Consider the following 20591-nt stretch of genomic DNA (forward strand, 5'->3'; position numbering starts at 1 on the left):
CCCCAAATTAAATCTTAATTTATTTTTAACCTAGCCCCCAATTTTGCCCTGCAAAATAAAAATGTGAAAATATACGTCGCGGTCCACTTTTGTGCATTTTAGGTTCATCTGGAAATGTGACTGCTCTTTTTTTTTTTTTGAGGGGGGGGCTGGGGGTTCCTGAGAAATGTGTTTTGCGGTCACAACTGAGCATCCTGTTCGCCCTTCATATCGATATCGTAGCCACGATTTGTCATGCGAGGGGCCTTTGTATGTTTCCGAGTTGCCAAGCGAAGAAGCCATCAGGACCCGACTTCAGAATGGCTGGTGCTGACGTCACTCGGCTTGCGGCGCGGGCCCTCGCCGCCGCCGCCGGCGCCGGCCGTCTCTCCTCCTCCTCCCCGTCCTCCCCGGGGCAGCCGGCTGACCACGGCGTTGACAAAGTGGTCGCGGAAGCTCTCGCTCAGGAAGTTGTAGAGGATGGGATTGGCCACGCAGTGGAAGAGCGACAGGCTCTGCACCACGCTGAAGGAGAAGTAGACAAACTCCACCACGTTGCAGCTGAAGAGGTGGGGCGACAGGTCGCTGATGATCATCAGCATCATGACCAGGTGGTAGGGCAGCCAGCAGGCCAGGAAGACCAGCGAGTAGACGTGCACCAGCCGCACCTGCCGCCGGCCCCGCGCGTCGGGGGCCCGGCGCGCGGCCCGGGCGATCAGCGCGTTGCAGGCCACGATGACGCAGGCGGGCCCCAGGAACTGGAAGATCAGACACAGGAAGGCCACCGAGGCGAACCACTCGGCGTGGCTGCCCTCGGGCACCATGTAGCAGCCCGGCTCGTTCCACTCCAGCAGGTCCACGTGCACGTTCTCCAGCAGCGCCAGCAGCAGGGAGAGGAGCCAGAGGCCCCCGCACAGGGCCCAGCGCCGCCGCCCCGCCGCCGGGAACAGGGCGGGCCCCGACGGCCGGCTCAGCGCCAGGTAGCGCTCCAGCGTCATGGCGGCCAGGAAGAAGGAGCTGCTGTAGAAGTTGACGCCGTAGACCAGCGTGGTCAGCTTGCACAGGAAGCGGCCCCACAGCCACACGCGCTCCACCGTCACCTCCATCATGAAGAAGGGCAGCACGGCCACCACCATGCTGTCCGACAGGCTGACGTTGAGCACGCAGAAGAGGACGCCGCCGGCCGAGCGCCGCCGCCGCCAGTTCACCCACAGCACCAGCGCGTTCCCCAGCAGGCCCGCCACGAACGCAAACAGGTAGAGCAGGAACAGGCAGATGCGCCGGTACTCGGCGTCCAGCTCCAGCGTGCACTCGTACACGAACCACGGCGAGCCGTTGGCCGCCGCCTGCGAGCCGTTGCGCTCGGCGGCGCTCATCTCCGACGCCGCTGGAAACCACAGACGCAGGCTTGGCGTTTTGCGTGCGCTCGTCAAGCGAACGGCGGCGCCTGCTGGAGCTCGCGTGCACCGTCCGCGATTTTGGATGGAACCTTTACTCTTAATCCCTAACCGTTTGCTTTCAAATTTTTCATCAAAACGTGTCAATAATAAATCAAAGTGGGCACCTGATATGGAAACTCCAGCCGGGAAGGTGGAAAGGCGGATGACTGCTGGGCGCGCCCGCACGTACCCGCTCGGATGCTGAAGTGTCGGAGCCGATGCCGATGTCGACGGATGTGTGAGCTGCGCGCCGGCCTCTGCCGCTTTCTCCCCCACAGAGTCAACAGGACATCCTGTGGGAGTTGCAAAGTGGGGGCTTCACCTTCAAAATCATCCCGATCAGCACTTTTTCACACGCGGCGCTCTCGACCGGAGCGGGGTGCTCCCCGATATTGATTGCGCAACATTTCGCATCACATGACCACCCCCAAAAAGTGGGGCACTCGGCGCCCTTCTGGAAATTGTCAGCGATTTGCAACCCGACCCTTGGTCTCGTCGCTCCCGCTGGCGACGAGAGACTTGGCGCAGTCAGCGCCTTCTGTCCTCTCCGCTTGGACAGGAAGGAAGCGGTCAGCACAAGTCCTTCTTCCTACACAAAGCGGACAAACAACAGTGCCTGACCTCCACGTGGCCATCGTCATGGCCCTCTGCGAGCACGCGACTCGCGCCTCCATGGACCTTTCGGCTGAAATTCCAAAATGCAGGGGCACCTTTACGGCTTCTCGAAACGTCCCAAAGCAAATCTTTTCAACGGGAGTGCATTCGCACCATGCATCGATATACTGTACGACGGATGAACAAAAGCATCTTTGGAACGAATCGACAACAGTTTTCCCATTTGCTGTCATCTGAATTCTTCTTCTCCTTCTTGAACAGCGGCGGTTTCTTCCAAATCCTCTTGAAATGAAGCTGGGTTGAGTTGAGATTTTTCAGGCCAATCTGGTGAAGTTCCAACGGCGAGCTTCCACGCGCGCTCGGGAATCGGCGCGCGAGGTCGTCCTTCGCACACTCCCGAGCGGCAGGGGGCGCCCTGCCCTCTCGACGGCCAGCGACGCATTCCGCAATTTCCGCCGCCGAAAGGAAAAGTCGACAGACGACGGAAAAGGCTTCGACTCGATCGGCGGCCGATGGAGCGCGAGTTGTTTTGAAGCCGCTTCGAGAGCGTCCGCGGACGTCGACGACCCGAGCTTTCCTCGCCCTTTGCCCTTCGCCCCTCGCCGATGGCTTCGCTGGGGAACTCGGCGGCCGCTTCGTCGAGCGGCGGCAGCAGCCCCATGGTGGTGCTGGCGCCCAAGACCAAGACGAAAAAGAAGCACTTCGTCCAGCAGAAGGTCAAAGTGTTTCGGGCCAGCGACCCCGTCCTCAGCGTCTTCATGTGGGGCGTCAATCACTCGGTGGGTCGGAAGCTAGCGAGCTAACGCCGCGCTGCTAGGCACTCTTAGCTTGGACGTTAGCCGGCGCCCCCAACGCACGCGCGCGGAAAACGCGCCTTCGTACGACGCGGCCTTCGAGATTGAAACCAGACGTGACTTTTATTGGGGCCGAAGCATATTTGACACCAGAGGACGCCGCACCACGCAAACCCTTCACACGCGCACAGACGGAGTAGCTGCTATCTCAGCGTTTGGGATAATGCTGCGACTCGCGGTTATATCAACATTTCAAGAACAATGGATTTGTGGCTTGGTTATGTTTTCCGTTCATGAATCGGGTTTAAAAAAAGGCAGTGGTTGTTGTGTCGCGAATGGCAACTCGCCCGCTGGCGTTCTCTTGCCGTGAACGCCGCCATTGGTCAAGTGCACGGAAAGAGGAATTGTGGGCCTGACGTCACGCGGCTCTTTTCTCGTGCGGACTGAGCCTGCGTTACTTTCCTTCACTTTAGCGCAATGCCAAGGCTGCCCTATTAACAGCCCCCCCCCATTCCAGCTGGGGTCCCGAGGCCAATGTCAGTCCCGTCACTTTGTGTTTCCTCATCCACACTGAATTTGACGAAAACAACAAGTGTGCGCGCACGTTTGTGTGTGTGTGTTTTAATTTTTTGGGGGGTACATTTTGCCTCGTTTTGTTTGTTGGCCACCAGAACGTGTAATCCCTAAAATAGATGAATATATATATATATCAATACAATGAAATGAAAAGCTACAAAGTGGCATTTGAACTCACGACGCGAAGGAATGAAGCCGCAGTACGCCGCCAGCTGGCACACTTGAACTGGTAGAGAATTTGTCCTCGCGGTTATTAGGTTATTAGGGCACCGGCGAGGCGCCGGGCGTGGCAAACTCTCCGATGCATTTTCAAAATGTCCATCCCCTTTTCAAAAAACGGAGCCGTTTTCAAATTGACAGTCCAAGGCTGTAGATGAGCAATACGATGTGGATTGTTTCTCCGACCGAAGAGGGCAACTGTATTTCTATTTATATGCGTTTGTATTTCTAGAGCACGGTAATGGCACTGATTTCCTAACAGAGCCTGTGGGCCTTTCCTCCAGATTAACGATCTGAACCAGGTTCCCGTGCCCGTCATGTTGCTGCCCGACGACTTCAAGGCCAACACCAAGATCAAAGTGACCAACCACCTTTTCAACAAGTAAGAGCGACGCGCTCGACGCAGGCCGCTCCGCTGACGGTTCAATGACATGGGCCTGCTTCCCTCTCTTGGCGCAGAGAAAATCTTCCCGGCCATTTTAAATTCAAGGAGTACTGCCCTCAAGTCTTTCGAAATCTAAGGGAGCGCTTTGGTATCGAAGATCTGGACTATCAGGTAGGTGACCCGTCACGGTTGTCGTCCGCTCCGCCGAGCCGCCAACGTCATCTCCCAAAAACGTTTGGACGCGGGAGGCTCGACCGTCGGAGCGGCCGCGGAAACGTACCCGTGGATTTGCGGGCGTGCCGAAAGCCCACCGGCTGTCTTTTTCCCCCGACTTCCCAGGTGTCTTTGACCCGCAGCCCCCCGACGAGGAGCGTCAACGACCAGGGGGAGGGGCTGCTCCTCAACTCGTACGACCGCACGCTCATCGTCAAGCAAATCTCCGGCGAGGACGTGGCCGACATGCACAACATCCTTTCCGAGTATCACCAGGTGAGTTGGAACCAGAGCGGCTCACATCTGCCGCCGGCGCGTCGGCTCGTGACGTCCACCGCGGCTCTCGTGAATGAAAGAAAAAAAAAAAGGGCCCGATGGAGGCGACGCCGTAAATATTTTTAAGGCGTGGCGGATAAACGCTCCACAATAATCTGGTCGCAGCTGCACGAACACTGCGGCGTTTTCGAGAGCTCGTAATAAACGCCAGGAGCGTCCGATCTGTTGAACGCCTTGAAAATACGAGACAAGCGAGCATCCCTCCGCTCTTTGCCATCCGTCCCGGCGTTCCGCTTGCGGCCGTGAAATTCAAAGTTGACGGCCATTTGCTCAAAGCGGTTTGTCGGTTTGGTGGCGTATTCAATGAGATGGAGCTCCAGTGGCATTTGCGCGTCATTGAATTGGGGTTTCATTTCCACGTCGGGGAAAGGAATTGGTGGATTTCGGCTCCGCTGCGAGAATGATCGGGCGTCAACGGGCCTGCCTGAAAAGCGGGAGGCAGGGAGGCAGGGAGGCAGGGAGGGAGGTCTTTGGCATATTTTGGCCCAATTAAAACAACAAGAAAGCCGCAAAATGAGCCCCTTTTGAGAGGGCCTGCCTTTTGCCCCTCGCTGTTGACTGAAGACGGTTCACCTGATTTGTGACGGTGGCGAGCCCGAGGCCGTGACCTGAGCCCCGAGGCGCCGTCACCTCATTTTCAGTCCATATTTACCCCTAAAAACAGGTGGGGTGGGGGTGGGGGTTCTGCCCAAATCACATCCGACCAACGCAATGTTCATCCGAATGCCGCCCGTGTTGGCACAAGTAGCAAATCTTGATTTGTCATCTGATCTCTAAATCCAAAATGTGTCAACGGAAAGGGGACATGAATCTTGCGAGCGCCTCCGATTTGGGTTAGGGCCGCAAAATCCGCAGCCGCTGCAAAAGTCCCCGGGGAGGAAGCTCGCGTGTGGCAGTCGAAGGCGGCGGCGCGCGCGTCCTACTTTCGCTTTGACGTCACAAAAGCGTGAGCACTTGACGCGACCGCTCGCTGCCAAAGTCCGTCGGCGAAAGCTCGGCGTCCGAGATGACGCTGCAGGACTCTTTGGTTCCTGAGTGGCAAGAGCGATGTGAATCTCAGCACTGAGGACCATTCCATACACATCTCCATGCACGACCAGCCATGGCGATACTTAAACGATACATGGAATTTTCAGGCGACACCATGCGATACGTTTCACCGTCTTCACGATGTGATACGACGCAATACACATTTAGTTCAAATCAATGCCATCTGATACGATGCAATGCAATTTGTTGTGATATTGTGCAATTAAACATGATGCAAATACGCAAAGAAAAAAAAAAGATGGAATTCGGTATGGTATTGCAAAAAGTAGACCACTTTATTCCTTAACATTAGAACTTATTTAAGCCCTTTCACAATTGGGTTTTGTCTAAAGAAAATGGAACCAATTTGGCACCTGAGACTGTCGAAAGCCCATGGCAAAACGGATGGACGGGGGCGGCGGCTTGACTTGGCTTGACTTTGCCGTTTTTCTTTGCGGGACGTCATATTCAAGTCGCCAGCCAGGCGGCCATTTCGTGTCTGTCGTTTCTGAGCGTCATGTCCTTTTTTTCCCCCCCTCAAATGCAGTCCCGCAAATGGCCTCTTGTTAGCTCACCGAACTTAGAATGTTCTCAGGGGGGCGGGGGGGGGGGCACATCTGATCAGGACAATAACCAGCTGACCGTGCATGTCTTGTATTTCAGCCCCCCCCCCAACCCCTTGTGTTGTGAATGTACTTGGGCACACTTTTTTGGATAGTTGGAAAATGGAGGCGCGCTTGACTTGTTGGACTTTGTTGCCGGTGGTTCCACGGCCCACCTGACTGGGGATGACAAAATGCAAGCTCTTTTTTTTGTTTTGTCCCTCCCATTTGCCACCAAATAAAATTTGGGGGGGGGGGGGTTGTGTCTGGCTCGCGTTATCTTTCAACGTCGCGGGCAGCCAGCGAGCTCACCGGCCGGGCTGGCGGAGGCCGGCCCGTTTGCTTCTCTCGCTCGGCCCTTTTGCAGGCGTCTACTTTGGAAGCCCGCCGCAAGCGAGTGTTGGAAAAATGGCTCCCACGGTTGACCCCGAGGATGTCGACGAGCGCACCTCACGTCTTTTCTTTGTTGGCCGCAGCACATCGTCAAGTGTCACGGGAGCACCCTGCTGCCTCAGTTCCTGGGAATGTACCGGGTTACCGTGGACAGCGAAGAGACCTACCTGATCGTCATGAGGAACATGTTCAGCCACCGAATCGTGGTGCACAGGAAGTACGACCTCAAGGTGAGGCCAAACGCCGCTTTCCGCTCGCGCCGCCGTCTCCTAACTCATCTCTGCCCGCGGCCGAGAGAAAAAGGCAACGGAAGGTCTTTGGCTGCGACTTGGAGTGAACTCGGATTTGGGATCAATTTCCGCTGGTAGATGCTTTTACAGGACCCGCCCCCCACACCCACACGCCATATTTTTTTGATGGGCACTTGGTGACGCAGAAAAAAGACGTTTTCTTCCATCTTCTGAGATTGGCATCCGGCGATCCTTCTGGCTGAGCTGCGCTTTGTCTTTGGAATCGTGTCTGAAATGGATGGCGAAGGACACGTTGTATGCACGCGTTCAGTATTTAGGGGCAGAAAACACAAAATCTTCACGCGACTCAACTCATCGCGATCGAAGGTCAAAGCGGCGCCCGGACTGACAAACGAGGAGGCGGGGGTCAATCGGACAAAATATCCGTCCCAAATACTCCCCAGATGGCAAGGCGTTAGGTTTATTTTTATTTTTTTGGAATGCTCATGTGCGAAATCTGCTGCGGAGGTTTTTGTGGCGTTCGGTATGAAAGGTGCGAGAACGACGCGGCTATTCAGTGTGGTTCTCTCCGCAGGGTTCTCTGGTGGATCGGGAAGCAAGCGACAAAGAACGAGTAAAAAGCCGGCTCCGCTTTTCTCCAGCACGTCATTTCCCGCGGTCACAAACGCGCGTCCCAATGACGGAATCCTTTGCCCGCCGCGCAGGGGAAGGAGCTTCCCACCTTCAAAGACGTGGACTTCAGGAACAACATGCAGAAGGTCTACGTCACCGAGGAGCAGAAGGAGAAGTTCATGGAGAAACTCAATCGAGATGTGGAGGTGAGACGGCCGCCCGGCGCGAACGGGGGGCACCTCGCCGCGACTGCGCCCCCGCCCCATCCGTCCCATCCATCCATCGGTGGGGGAAAAGAATCTCCAGCCGTTGCGTGTCACTTTCCCCGCTTCCCCAAAAGTCGCTTTCGCTCGACCGAGATGACGACTGTTCCACAACGCGTCCAGGCCACTTGAAATTTGGCTTCCAACTTTGTCTGTCGGGCGAGAATACGACCCTTTTGGGACAGCTCGGGCCTTCTTTAGGGCTCCACGGGTGTGCACATGATCTTTTTTGCCCCCCCCCTCTTTTTTTCTATCGCGAGCAGGAACGCCAAACGGCCCGGTCGACTTTTCTGTCGGTGGCGCGAGGCCTACTTTTTGCTCTCCTGCAATTTTCAGCTCGTCCTTCAATGAACAAATTAGCTTCGACGGGGGCTGAACAATTTGGTGAAATTGTCAAATTGCGATTCCCCCCTCCCCTCGAAATCGCCATTTGTTTTCCGACGGTCCCTTTTGAAAGGTACTTTTCAACCAACAAAACGCTCTTTTGCGCCGCGTGACGGGATGCTAAGTTGAAGGCAAACGAAGCGCGACTCCATAGGAGAGGCGCTTCATGGCCGACGAGAGCGGGAATAAGATGAGATAAGATAAGATAAGATCTCCTTTATTTGTCCCACACTGGGGACATTTACAGCCTCCAGCAGCAAGAATGTGGGTAGAAAGAAGAACAAGCAAACGCACACCGTGCTATTTACAATTGTTTTTCACATCATTGAATGAGGAGGTTGGGGGAAGTGGTCGCCGCGCAGCCTTGCAAAGTGCGGCGCAAAGCTGAGTCTTGGCGTCGGGCCGCCGGCAAAAAGCATGCGAAGGAACGTCGGCCTTTGCGCTTCCGAGTTGACGTTTCACGAAGCGCCTCGACGGGCCTTCTTCTCGCATCGCAGTCGTCGCCACTTTGTCACAGGGGGGCCGGCGCGGCGAAGGGTCGGGCCCGAGCGGCGTCCGAAGGTTGACGAGACTCGCGGCCGTTTCCTCCTCAGTTTCTGGTGAAGCTGAAGATCATGGACTACAGCCTGCTGCTGGGCATCCACGACGTGGGCCGCGCCGAGAGGGAGGAAGAGGAAGGCGAAGAGGTTTCCAACGAGGAAGACGCCGAGGCGGAGAACGGCCTGGCCGCCGGCCCGCTCGCCGGGTCCTACGGCACGTCTCCGGAGGGCATCGCCGGTTACATGTCGTGCTGCAAACCTCTGGGACCCGGCGAGTTTGACCCCTACGTGGACGTCTACGCCGTGGCCAGCTGCTCCGGTGACTTGGCCGCTTTCCGGCCGCATTTGGCCCAGATCTTGCTTGTTGCTTTTGGCCCGCACCCGATGTGACCAAGGGCGCGTTTTTATGGGGTTGCAGGCGCCCCCCAGAGGGAGGTCTACTTCATGGGCCTGATTGATGTCCTGACTCAATACGACACCAAGAAGAAAGCGGCTCACGCGGCCAAGACCGTCAAGCACGGGGTAAGTATAAAGGACGGCCAGAAGGAAAGAAAGAAAAAAAAGAAAAAAAGGACATTTGCTTCTTTTGCGCATTCTGACCCACACGTTTGCTCTTGTGCCGCAGGCGGGCGCCGAAATCTCCACCGTACACCCCGAGCAGTACGCCAAACGATTCCGGGACTTCATCGCCAACATTTTTGCCTAAACTAAACGCCGTACCATCGACCAAAGCCAGCGTGCACGGGCCATCGTTTGAATGCGTGGAGAAAGGCTTCTTGCGTTGTGTCCGGACACTTTGGCGGGCTTCGTATCGGTTTATTTATGTAGAAGATTCGCTCGCGCTATCCCGCCGATGGGAAGAAACGTCCCGCCGGTGTCTTCCTCGTACATTAAAAGACGAGTTGATGTTTGAAAAAAGAACGGCCTCTTCGACGGCGGCCCTTCCGCTCATTTCCACACGGGGGCGCTGTTACGCCCCGTCGTCGCGCTTCGACCGGTCATTGAAACACCCGCTCGAAGCGGGCTGCGGTGCGTCGCCTTTGGCGACGCTTCTTTTTTTTGGGGGGGGGGGGGCACAAGAATACGAATGACGTCACCATTGACTTTGTTTGCGGGCACGCCGACGCCCAGTTGCCAAAGTCGGAGCTTCGCATTTGTCTTTCGGAATCAAACCATTTAGGAGCAGTTTTGGGGGCCGCGTGGCCCACTTGAAAGTCGCGCTCATATTCTGATATGAATCTCAGTAGGGGGGGAATCTGCGATGTGAGCAATGCCCCAAAGGTGTGCCACGTCCACAGTCACGCATGCAGAATTTGCAATTGACTGCGAGAAAAATGCAAGAAATGAATTTTTTGGACAACGCGACTTGTTCCTCAAGGAATATTTGACGTAGCAATTGAATAGATGCGATTTCAATTCAAAGCATCTTGTGGTGGTCGATTTTTATTTTTATTTTTTTTGCTGTCGGTGTGACGTGTGGAGGAAACTGCCGAGGTCCCCGTGAGCCGTCGGTTTCTCTCGCAAAGTGGCGCGCTATGTTCAATTCCGCGGTTAACCGAACGCGACGTTCCAAAAACCCGGCGTGGAAGTGGACAGAAGTCGCTGTGCTCTGTGTCAGGCCTCATCCGTTGCACGCCTTGTATTTTTGCAAATCGCCATTTTGACCCAAATATATTTTACACACGCAAAGAAAAAAGGCTGCGTTGTTGCTGTTCATTCTACTAACAAAGCACGCAAGAGCGCCGACTCCTCCCCCGCCGGCCTTCGGAACACAGTGGCCGGTGACCGCAAGTCATCGAGGAGCCCCAAATGTGTTCTGCCCTCGTGAGCCGACAATCTGACAGACGCCGCCTCCACTTGAACTTTGACTCAAAAGGTGGGCGGAGTTCAAATCCAAAGCGCGGCGGCGCCGGACGGGCTGGGATGGGGGCCTCCTCCGGACAGCTCCAGCGCCGTCGTCCGCCCTCGGCCTTCCATCCGTTTGACGCTTCGAGCGCAACTCGGGATTCGATTTGGGTTCGGCCTCCTCCCTTCCCCGATCGGAATTCCCACATTGGCCAAAGTGGCACCAAAGTGCTCCCCGTCGACCGACGCGTCATTCATTTCTACGCGTATTGTAGAAATGCTATACGCTTCTACGCTGCGTATTGTGGCTGCCGATGTGGAAGCAAGAAGCCGCTCTTTGCTTGGTGTTCAGGTCTGTTTTATTCATGATGTCTCATGTCCATTGCGTGCGGACATTCATCCATCGTGGTAACGCGTCGGCACAAGATTGGTCAGAACGCATCAATTGTCATCACGCTCAGCACACCCATTTGGGTGACTGGACCATTTTTTCTCGCCGTTGTGACACATCGAGGAGAACAGAATGTTTTCACGGACGTTGTCGGCTCTAAAATCAACCAGGCCAAAATACAAAGAAGCTCAACGTGTCCAGTGGCTGGAGTGAACTCTGCCGATGGATCTTTTTTTCCATTAAGTGAGGTGCCCCGAAAGCAAAAGACTTGACACCCACATGAAACAAAATCATCTCCGCCTTGAAATAAGAAATGGCTGACAATAGAAAAATACATGGCAATATACTGTAGTTGTTAAATAAAGCGATAATTCATATCTAAAATATATTGAGGTGTATAAAAATATGCCTGACGACTTTTTGAAAAGAAAAACACCCAGAGTATCACGCGGTCAACGCACCAAAGTCCAACATACCGAAAGTACGATCATCCGACAAGCATTCGCCACGCTCACTTGACAATTAAAGCATCCCGGGTCTTTTTCATGTAACTCGTCGCCATCCCCAGACACAACATCCACAAAAAATAGAAGGTAAGGAAGGTTGTGAGTAGTATGCAATGAGCACCCCCCCCCCCCCCCCCGCATTAATAGAGAATCGGCTTGTTGAGAGCAGCTTCAGACAGAGGGAGAGAAGATGGTGAGGGAGACACCTTTGTGTCACTTGACCCGCGTAACAGTATTTCAGCCCACTGAGAACACAACAAACACAGGCAGTGTCAGCTATTCCAAGGTAGGGATGAGAAGAGAAAGTAAATATAAATGGAAGCCGAAAGCCGGGGCAAGAGGCAAGGAAAGTATTCCGGCACCGACGGCCAAGATCGTGGGCGAGCGCCATTGTAGACCGACAACGCAGCTGGACGCGCACGCCTGAGCTGCGAGTCCCCCTCCCTCTGTCTGACTCTCCCCGTTACCTCTTGTCCGGGCAAGTGGCGATCGATTGTAGCCCTCGCTCAAGCTCCCCTCCGACTCCCCGAGCAAACGCTCCTCCTCCTCTTCCTCCGGGCGCAGAACAATGGCGGAGGCTCGGCTCTCACTCGCCTTCGCACGGCGGAACGGCGTCCTCGCCGGTCAGGGAGGGCACCGGAGCGCCCGCCTCGTCCACGCACCAGCAGTGGCCGCGCTGCGTCCCTTTGGAAGAGCGACACTGGGTGCGATGGGAAAGGACGGCGTAAAGAAAATCGCAGGTCATCAAAACACAATGAGCGCGTGCGCCGGCCGCCGGGGCCAGAAACGTTCGCGTCGCGCTGCCTTATGCCCGCGTGGGATTGTGGTTTTTCACATTTGATTTGATTTGATTGATGTCTTGACACACATGCGCACAACACACGCTCATGTGGTGCAGCCTATTTATTCACCCAAGTAAATAACCGTATGCAGTGGTGTTCATTCCGTCAGGGCCAGCAAGGCCTTCTCCGCTGGCCTAGACATTCTCAGAAAAGTACATTTACTTTTCTGAGAATAACATCAATTTAATTGATGTTATTTTATCTTCATAAAATCTCCCAGCTGGCCTGGGAATGGCTCGGGATCTCCCGCGATGGGATGTACAATGGGACCAAACTCCATCGCTTGTGTCTTCTTTTCAATGAAATTCAAGAAATTCTGTGCCATTCAGGTCTTGATTTCCTCTCGACGGGACAGGATAAAAGTATGTCCCACTCATAGACATACAGTAGGGCTGACAGTCATTCGCATAGCGGTGGAAGGAAATACCGCGTTTCCGTAAAATGGAAGCCAATGGGAGCAGAGCCAGTGAGAACAGCAGAGGCCCCAGAATTGAGCCCTGTGGAACACTACACGACAGTGGGGCACTTTGTGACTCGGAGCAACCGAGGCTAACGCGCAAAAGGTTCTGTCGACTAAATGGAGCTTAAACCGCTCATTGGCGCTACCGCCAATGGCCACCGGGTGCTGCAAACGAGCCAACAGAATACTGTGATCCACCGTATCAAACGCTGTGGTTAAATCCAATCAAAACCAGGCACGCATAGTCTCCGGTGTCATTTGCCAGGAGGGTATCATTCAAATCTTATCACAGTGCTGACTCTGCGCTATGCATCATCTTCAAACCCGAGTGGAAGACTTCCAAGACGTTCTGTTCATCCAGGAAAGGTTTAGACTGCATGCGCACCCCCATCTGCCAAAGTTCCAAAAACTTTGGCAGATGTTTTTGGAATGCAAGGCAGCTTGGGAATGGGCGGCACCGCATGTTTGAATTGTTGAGAGGTCACGCCAGAAACGGAGGCGACGTCATCTCGCCACTAGCGTGCTCAAACGCAGCCGAACTTGCCACGCCTTGTCGAAAATCCAACAACGAATAGCGATCAGAACCCAGCCGAGACTCGGGGAGAACAGCGGCGAGCGCCGGCGCTGGAAAATAAAGCCGAAGCGGCGGGAGCACACCCAGAGAAAAGCCACGCACGCAAGGGGAGAACAGGCGAAGGCCGCACGGGACGGCCCGTGCCGCACCTCTGCGCCAAGCGGTCATAAAAGGCCAATCTTATTTTCTTCTCTGAGGCGTGGGAGAGAAAGGAAGGCGGCGGTCGATTTTCCGCCGCAGCTTTTATCCGGTACGGCACCGCGCCGGCATTCCCGACAACGCCGGCTCGCTTCCTGACCTGCTTTTGTCTGTAGAAGCCTCGGGTGTCGCAGTTGGGGATGTAGATGTCGCGGTGCGACTGGATGATGGTCAGCTGCAAGCCTCTCAGGACGCTGTTGAGCAGCTTGCGGCACGGCGCCTGCGAGAGACGCGAGGCGCAATGCGACTGGGGCCAAAGCTGACGAGAGAGACGCTTCATGGCATCGGGTCACGCGCGCCCTGTGGCGCGCCAGAGCCGCCTGACGGCCAGAAGCCATGTCGACGGGGCACATTTGCCACGAGGTTACGTGAGCGCCACATTGCTTCCGATTTTTCGGATGACCTTTGAACCATTTTGGTGAGTCCCAATTGACCAAATGATCAATCATCTCTGATCACGCAAGCCTCGGGTGAAACGGCAAATATTTTGCGCGGGCTTGAAAGCTGGCCAATGCCGATCGCACTCGGTTAATTGCGCCGCAGGCGTCGTAGCGCACGATGCCGCGCGTCAATACGTGAACGCGCAAAGCCGTTTCCTCAAAGTGCGCATCCATCCCCAATCGATCAGCGTGACCTTGTCAGGCGGCCGTTGTTCGGATGTAGAAGAAGACAACTTACTTTTTCACTGTCGCTGCTGCGGGACGGATGAGGACCTGAGAGAAGACCGTATGGCAAAACCAGATTAGTGAAAGGCAAGCGTCCGCCTTCTTTTCATCACACGGGAGGAAGCGGAGCTTGATCGCTGTGCGCACGCAACCGTTTTAAGCCATCAGGCGACCAATCCCACGGACGGGCGCTCATCGCCAGTGACTAAGATAATTTGCGCGGAGGCGTTTCGATTTTGTCCCGCATAGGTTTTGGGCAACTTGCTAACAAATTGCCAGAAGGGGAGGGGGTGGGGGGGCTGAAGGAAGACATCGCAGAGCAGCACTGGATGTTGGAGCTTGAAATGGACAATCGGCGGCCTTCAGCACGTCCTCTATCGCGACCGCATATTAAAAAAAAAGGGGGGGGGGTCTCTTACCTGTGGGGTGGGGCCTCTCGGTGGGACCGGTCCTGATCTGCTTGACACAAAGGCCCCTGCCTCGCAAGAGAGCCTGCAGGGGGCTGCGCTCCCCGGGCGGCGGGACGCAGCGGAGCCCTTTGGCGCAGCTCAGAGTGTAGACGCCGCAGGGCTCCCCCTGGGCCGGCTCGCGCTCCCCCGGGGGCCTCGCCGCCGCCGGCGGATCCCCGCAGCCGGGACAGACCTTGAAGGGGCCCGAACGCCGGGCCCCCGTCCGCGCCGCCCCCAGAACAATGAGGATGAAGACGACGCTCGCCGAGTTACGGAGCGGAGGCATTTCTGTCCTTCGGCGCGCCGACGGGTGAACGGGGCTGAAGCGATGGCCCCCCTCTGCGCCCTCTCCCTTTTCGCAGCCGCCCTCCCGCTTCGAGGACGACGGCTCTCCTCAGTGCGTCGCTGGCGGCCGGGTCCCCTGCGCTGCCAGAACCGAGCTCCGGAGCGACGCGGCGCCGGCTTTTAAACAGCTGAAAGGCGGCGTGTTAGTGAGTGAGTGAGTGAGAGAGAGAGAGCACAGCTAGGACACCTTCGGGGGCTGGGACTTACCGAGAGAGAGAGAGAGAGAGAGAGGAAAGGAGGGGGTGGCAGACAGGGACAGAGGAAGATTGCTGTGCTGTGATCCAAATAGCTTCACATGCAATCTTCAGCGCTCGCCGAGGTCGAGGACCGTCCCGGAAGGACGCGGCTAACGTCCACAAACGTCGACAAACGCGCTTCCGTCGCCGTCGCCGCTGCGCAGCCGCTTGACGATTGGCTCGGAGGGACGTACGTGCCTGCGCGCGCACGGCGTTCCCCGTGGCAACGCCGGAGAAAAACCACAAGCGCCAAAGGAGGTCAATTCGCCCACGGAATTGACCGCGGCCGGCACCCGTCCGCATCCCGGATCGTCGGCGGACAATATGGTCGGTCGGGGCCGGCTCCCGCTCCTAAAAATAGCAGCAGATATTTTTGAGCCACGTGGATCACCGGCGCCACCTTCGCCTTTCTTCTCCAAACGCCAGCACAAAACGCCGCTCGCTCCGGAAGGATGACGCGGGCGCCCGCGTCATCCTTCGCTCATCGGTCACCCGCTCCCGTGACCCCGCGACCCGCATTTGCCCATTGGCGCCGAGTCGCGACCCACTTTTGCGCAAGTCGGGAACAAGAAAGAACCTTTCCCGTATCGTTCCTCAGTGGCCTCTGAAAAGCCCATTTTTCAACCGGCATCCGTTTGCGGCCTTCGGCGTCAGTCCGCATATCGGGCGGAGCCGGAGAACGTTCCGGGCGGAGCGGTTTGGACAATCCGGGACAAGGATTGTCCAAAGTCGAGCCGTCCCGACTCTGAACGCGGGAACGCAAATTTCCCTCTGCGACACCATCATTTATTTCTTGGTTGTCTCCACGCAGATCGAATCCCGGGCGGCCGGCGTTTTGTCCACCTTCCCTTTGCGTCCGCAGGTTGCGGGATTTTGCCGGCCAACCGTCAGTGGATTTCCGGTCACGCGTGTGCAACGGCCAATCGGGTGCCTGCGTAACCCGCAAATCAGGCGCGTAATGAGTTGTTTTTCTCGCCGGCGGTCTCGACTGACAAATAGCCTCCGTCGCTGGCGTGGTATTCCGGTGAAATCCACGATGAAGAAACGGATGCACCGAGAAATGGATTTGTAGGATTTTACATTCACAAAGCGTTGACTCGAATGCTCTCACAACATGCCGAGGGATGATGTCCAAATCGTACGCCGGCTTCCGCGCGATGCCCCGATGCCGCGGCCCGGTCGGATTTGATTGGTTTGTTTGTTTGTTTGTTTGCCCTTCACGTTCAATCCTTCCATAAGGAATGGCTGGAACAGGATATGAGCTCCAGAATATGGAGCCATCTCATTCAAAAGCGCTTCGGCGCCACGCCAGTCGACGGCGCGCTCGCATCCTTTGCGGGTGCCTCTGATCTGTGCCTGACATTTCATGTAAGAGTCGACCCACGTTTGTCTCGAAAGAAGACGAAGGCAAAGCTCCCCCCCACCCCCCCTGACATTTCCACAAGGCCGCCGCAACGCAAGTAGGAGACTCTTTCAGGCCCGGCCATGAATTTCTCCAGCGGTGACGCACACGCTGTCCACTTCTGTCAAACATTTGCAAGATTTTCTGCTCTTAAAGGTCAGGCTGCTGTCAAAGCGAGCACGGCGACCCGCCGCGTTGGTTGCGCGAGCTCTTTTGTCAGGCGGGCTCAGGACCGAGCGAAAAAAAAAGCAAATAGAGAGATCCAGGTTCGGTTCTGCAGTGGAATTTAGGGGTTGCGGAAACGAACAACCCCATGAAGTCGGACCAAAAAAAAAAAAGACTGTGCCGGAATGCCGGAGGATTAAGGACTTAGCGGAATGGATGTTTCCTCTGTCCTCAGTTCAAGTTTTGAGAGCAGTCCTTCTTCCCAGCGCAAAGGCTGAAAATCCCCAAAGTAGAAGCAAATGAGGTCAATTTCAGGCAAGGCAGATTTCTTTCTTTCTCAGGCGCGTTTCATACACAAGCTGACGCAACGTGCCTTCGGCGATTCAAAGTGCCGCCTTTCAAAGCGTTTAAAAACAAAGTGCGCAAAAAGACAAATGAGAAAAAGAGCACGCGCTGTGTTGGATTCACGTGGCGCTTTAAGAGGGGCGGAGCTGCCACTGACAGCTGAGCGTTCGCGCGACGTCTAAAAAACAGGATGGCATTCTGTTACGTTAGTGAACACGCTCGCTTCGTCGTCGGCTACGCTTGTACTTTAATTTGCCAGACATCTAAAGTCAGCTTTAGATTGGTCGTGATCGGTTGCTTTGTTTGTCTGTTTTGCATTATGTCCGTTGTGCTTTGTTTGTAATCACAGTCAGTTACCGCTCGCAATCGGCAATGTCAACGGCGCGGGCTAAAGTCTTGCTAAAACAGCGGTGTCTTTATTTAACTCATTATGCATAGTTTTCATGTTTGTCCAGCCCTCATTTGATTTTGAACGAAGTACATTGCGTTGCAGCTGGCCGTAATCATGCCGGCGCTCCACTTCCGGTTTGGACCGTCGGGACTTGTAGTTCTTTTGTTCGAGTCGACTTGATCTGTTTGAGATCTGCTTTCTTACGTTTCAAATAATGACTATAATGATACATGGTAAGATCACGGTTGATTAAAGTATATATTAAATGTATTGTTAAAATAAATGGTGTATTAAAAAAGTAGTAATTAATTGTGAATTCTATACTTCTTTACACCGTGATGCAGAAAGAAAGATGTATTCATTTTACTGCATTTATGTGTGCTTTAGGTTATTACCTGCTTCTGATACTGCTACTGCAACTACTTTCATTTCATCTACATCTACTTTTGCTGCAAAATGTCCCAATAAATGTATCAAGAAAGTACAGAAAGAGTGATCCTTGCCCAAACAAAACGGAGCTGCGTCGTCGGTTCCCAATCCCTACTCGCACGCGCATCTTTGCCTCCGTGCTCGCCCTTGCCCAAACTTGCATCCGGGCGAATTCGCAGCCGACTTGATATTTTCACCACCCTTCCGCGTGCAATTGCAAGCGACCCGTCAGGACGGCGCTGCGGAAGATGCGTTTCAGGGGTATGGAGCTGTTGCCAATGTGCCATACCGCGAAAGACGTCTGCTTTTGTCCCGTAGGATGTCTAGTGGCAGAGTTTGTCCGCAATCTCTGAACTTTGAGTTCATTCGCTTCCCCACCCAAATTTCTCAATTGCATTCGTTTGTTTGGATTTGTCTGTCGCAGGGTCCGGCAACCGACGGGATCATGAAACGGTCACTCTCTGCGCAGGAAAAGACCATTCTCACATGCTCGGCGGGCCCCTTTGGGCAGGTAGGCAGAATTTCACTTTGCAACAACAGCAAATGCGATTTCGGCGCCGACCGTGAAGCGTCACGAGGGACGGAGGGAGGCGACGCTTGCGCCTCGCACACCGGCCGGCTCTTTTTATGAGCGTAGCCGCCGTCACAGTCGCGCAGACGAGTTCACGCGGCGTCGTGTACTGCGTGTCGCAAAAGATCGAATTCAAATCTCGACTCCTACGCTTCCCCTGCGGAAGAAACCTCCCCGGAGTTGGAGGTGCTTTTGTTGTTTTTTATTTATTTATTTTTTTAATGACAATTTTTTCCATTTTGGTTGCAAGTTCCAAAACTTTGGCAAGTTTTGTTTTGCAACTCCTGACTTTTGCTTGCAAATGGACTTCAGTCTTTGGTGCGTGTCGTGCTCTGAAAGCAGGCGAACATGTCGCCCGCCGCGCCGCGCTCGCCGCTAAATGGCAGTCGGACGCGGCTATTTTTGGACCCTCGGTAAATGTCAGCAGTGCGTCATTGTTGTCTGAAGCGCGCTCCTCCGCCACCCGCCTCTGTCGTCGATCTCCTGGAGAACGGCGCGGTCAGACCCGGCGTGAGCTTCCTCCTTTTCTTTCCCCTTCTCACTCTTGTTCTCTGACTTGATTGGCGGATTACGGCTCTTTGGCGCACAGCGCCACCGACTGTACAGGAACTGTAAACGCACTCGGCGGGCTGCGTTTTCCAGCGGAGGTCAAAGCCGAGCGTCTCCGCTGACGCTTTTCCGTATCAAGTCAACGTTGTCGGCTCAAAGCCACCCCCCCCCCCCCGTTGTATCGTCACCGCCGCGGACAGAAATGCCGCGCGCGTTTCTCCGCCACCTGCGAAACGGGAGTCTGTCGGTGACGCGCTGAGAAGGAGCGTCATTGCTGACCCTGTAAGTGACCTTTGCGGTAACGGATGGAAACCTGCTTCCTTCGCCGTTTAGCCCGTCGGCTGTCGTTCATCAGCAAAGGGGGTCGGGGGGGATCCGTCAGAGACGGGCTCACAGACATGCTCTCAGTCCCGATGGAAAGCCCGCCTCATTTTTTGTTCTCGCCGTGTTGGCTGTTTGTGACCGGCGGTAGCCAACGCGGTGGGTGTCGGGCGCGGAGCTTCGTATCTGGTTCTGTTCAGCCGGCGAAAGCCGATTATGCCTCCGCGGGCCACGCTAGCTAGCCAGCGGCGGCTAACAGCCACAGCCGCCTGCCCGTCTGCCCGTGGAGCTGCCGTGTCTGAAAACGACCACCGATTGCCACCAAAATTCAGATGCGCATTCCTCCTATTGTCCACTTCAACCTGCAAAAAAAAATTCTGCAGAATATTGCGCCGATCGCTTTTCTCTTGTCACAGGTTGACAAAGACAAGAGAAGAAATGTCCATCTGAATTTGGGTGGCAATGAATCCCGCTTTCAGACACTTGGGACAACCTAACGTGACAAAGCAAGCCGGGAAACGAGACGGATCCTTCATGCTTGCCTCCCAGCCTGGGATGCAAGAGAAAAACATTTACGCCGAGCTCCGAAAGGGGCCGGGTCAATTTCCCATAAATCCCACCAACAAGCCCGGATGCTTTTCAGGGCTTTCAATTTTAGTGCCGACATCATTTTTCCAAAGCCAGTTCTTCCAAAAGTGCCTGTGTCCCTGAAGTACAGAACTCGAGCATCAGTGCCCACGCGCAACCGATTCAGGCGTCGGTATGTGGCGGCAGCAGCACAGCGCGTGACTCGCGCCGATGCCGCATGAGGTCGCCTCGTTTCGGGAGAAGGGGCGAGGTGCCGCGGACGTCGCCGATGGGATCCGCCCCTCCCGATTGGCCTTTGCGCGACTCTCGGCTTCCCTGCGCTCACCATCTCCCCGAGGACCGAGGGAAGGACGGAGCAAGCGGCGGTCTTCGCCATCCCGTCGTACGGATGCGAGACGCGAGAAAAGCCGGCAAGTCCTCGACGAGGCCTACCTCTGCGGCGGCATGGTTTGCCGGCTCCCCGCCGGACGTTACGTCCTCACTCGTCCGACCCCGCCAACCCTGTGCCAGTTGGGGCCCCCTCCACTCCCCTCCACTTGCGCATCGACGAGAAGTCGGCCTTTCGGGGGAAATCATTTCTTACCTGATGGAAATATGCGAGTTTGCCATCTGCGCTCGATAGTCGCCATTGCTGAAGGCAGCTTGCGCGTAGCTGTTCCCATTGGTCGTCGTTCGCAGACGAATAACAAC

At 55.4% G+C, this 20591-nt stretch overlaps 3 protein-coding genes across 4 annotated transcripts; 1 reads left to right on the forward strand and 2 right to left on the reverse strand.

Annotated features, from left to right (window-relative positions):
• Positions 1–157: 157 nt before the first annotated feature.
• On the reverse strand, positions 158–1375 carry LOC127596180 (G-protein coupled receptor 182-like). Its single transcript, XM_052058375.1, has one exon. The coding sequence runs from the start codon at positions 1353–1355 to the stop codon at positions 282–284; it is 1074 nt and encodes a 357-aa protein (XP_051914335.1). The 5' UTR covers positions 1356–1375; the 3' UTR covers positions 158–281.
• A 1095-nt stretch (positions 1376–2470) lies between these two features.
• LOC127596179 (phosphatidylinositol 5-phosphate 4-kinase type-2 gamma) lies at positions 2471–10051 on the forward strand. Of its 2 annotated transcripts, XM_052058373.1 has the most exons (10): positions 2473–2812; positions 3907–4004; positions 4082–4178; positions 4347–4496; positions 6664–6810; positions 7406–7444; positions 7536–7649; positions 8684–8948; positions 9048–9151; positions 9255–10051. In XM_052058373.1, the coding sequence occupies exons 1-10, from the start codon at positions 2639–2641 to the stop codon at positions 9333–9335; spliced, it is 1269 nt and encodes a 422-aa protein (XP_051914333.1). In that variant the 5' UTR covers positions 2473–2638; the 3' UTR covers positions 9336–10051. The 2 variants fall into 2 exon arrangements, with proteins under 2 accessions (XP_051914334.1, XP_051914333.1); XM_052058374.1 differs by lacking the exon at positions 7406–7444 and having other exon boundaries at positions 2471–2812.
• Positions 10052–11516: 1465 nt separating this feature from the next.
• Positions 11517–15047, reverse strand: LOC127596189 (insulin-like growth factor-binding protein 3). Its single transcript, XM_052058387.1, has 4 exons — positions 14530–15047; positions 14124–14158; positions 13546–13665; positions 11517–12071 (listed from the first exon to the last, which is right to left on the reverse strand). Exons 1-4 carry the CDS (start codon positions 14843–14845, stop codon positions 11958–11960), a joined length of 585 nt encoding a protein of 194 aa, XP_051914347.1. The 5' UTR covers positions 14846–15047; the 3' UTR covers positions 11517–11957.
• Positions 15048–20591: the final 5544 nt, after the last annotated feature.

This window comes from Hippocampus zosterae, chromosome 2 (genome assembly GCF_025434085.1).
Source record: "Hippocampus zosterae strain Florida chromosome 2, ASM2543408v3, whole genome shotgun sequence".
Classification (NCBI taxonomy): domain Eukaryota; kingdom Metazoa; phylum Chordata; class Actinopteri; order Syngnathiformes; family Syngnathidae; genus Hippocampus; species Hippocampus zosterae.

Coding starts and splice junctions, on each gene's coding strand:
- LOC127596189 (XM_052058387.1), bottom strand. CDS start 14,845: ATGCCTCCGCTCCGTAACTCGGCGAGCGTCGTCTTCATCCTCATTGTT. Junction 14,159..14,529: donor CGAGAGGCCCCACCCCACAG/GTAAGAGACCCC, acceptor GTCTTCTCTCAG/GTCCTCATCCGTCCCGCAGC. Junction 12,072..13,545: donor GCTTCTACAGACAAAAGCAG/GTCAGGAAGCGA, acceptor CATCGCACCCAG/TGTCGCTCTTCCAAAGGGAC.
- LOC127596180 (XM_052058375.1), bottom strand. CDS start 1,355: ATGAGCGCCGCCGAGCGCAACGGCTCGCAGGCGGCGGCCAACGGCTCG.
- LOC127596179 (XM_052058373.1), top strand. CDS start 2,639: ATGGCTTCGCTGGGGAACTCGGCGGCCGCTTCGTCGAGCGGCGGCAGC. Junction 6,811..7,405: donor ACAGGAAGTACGACCTCAAG/GTGAGGCCAAAC, acceptor TTCTCTCCGCAG/GGTTCTCTGGTGGATCGGGA. Junction 7,445..7,535: donor AAGCAAGCGACAAAGAACGA/GTAAAAAGCCGG, acceptor CCCGCCGCGCAG/GGGAAGGAGCTTCCCACCTT.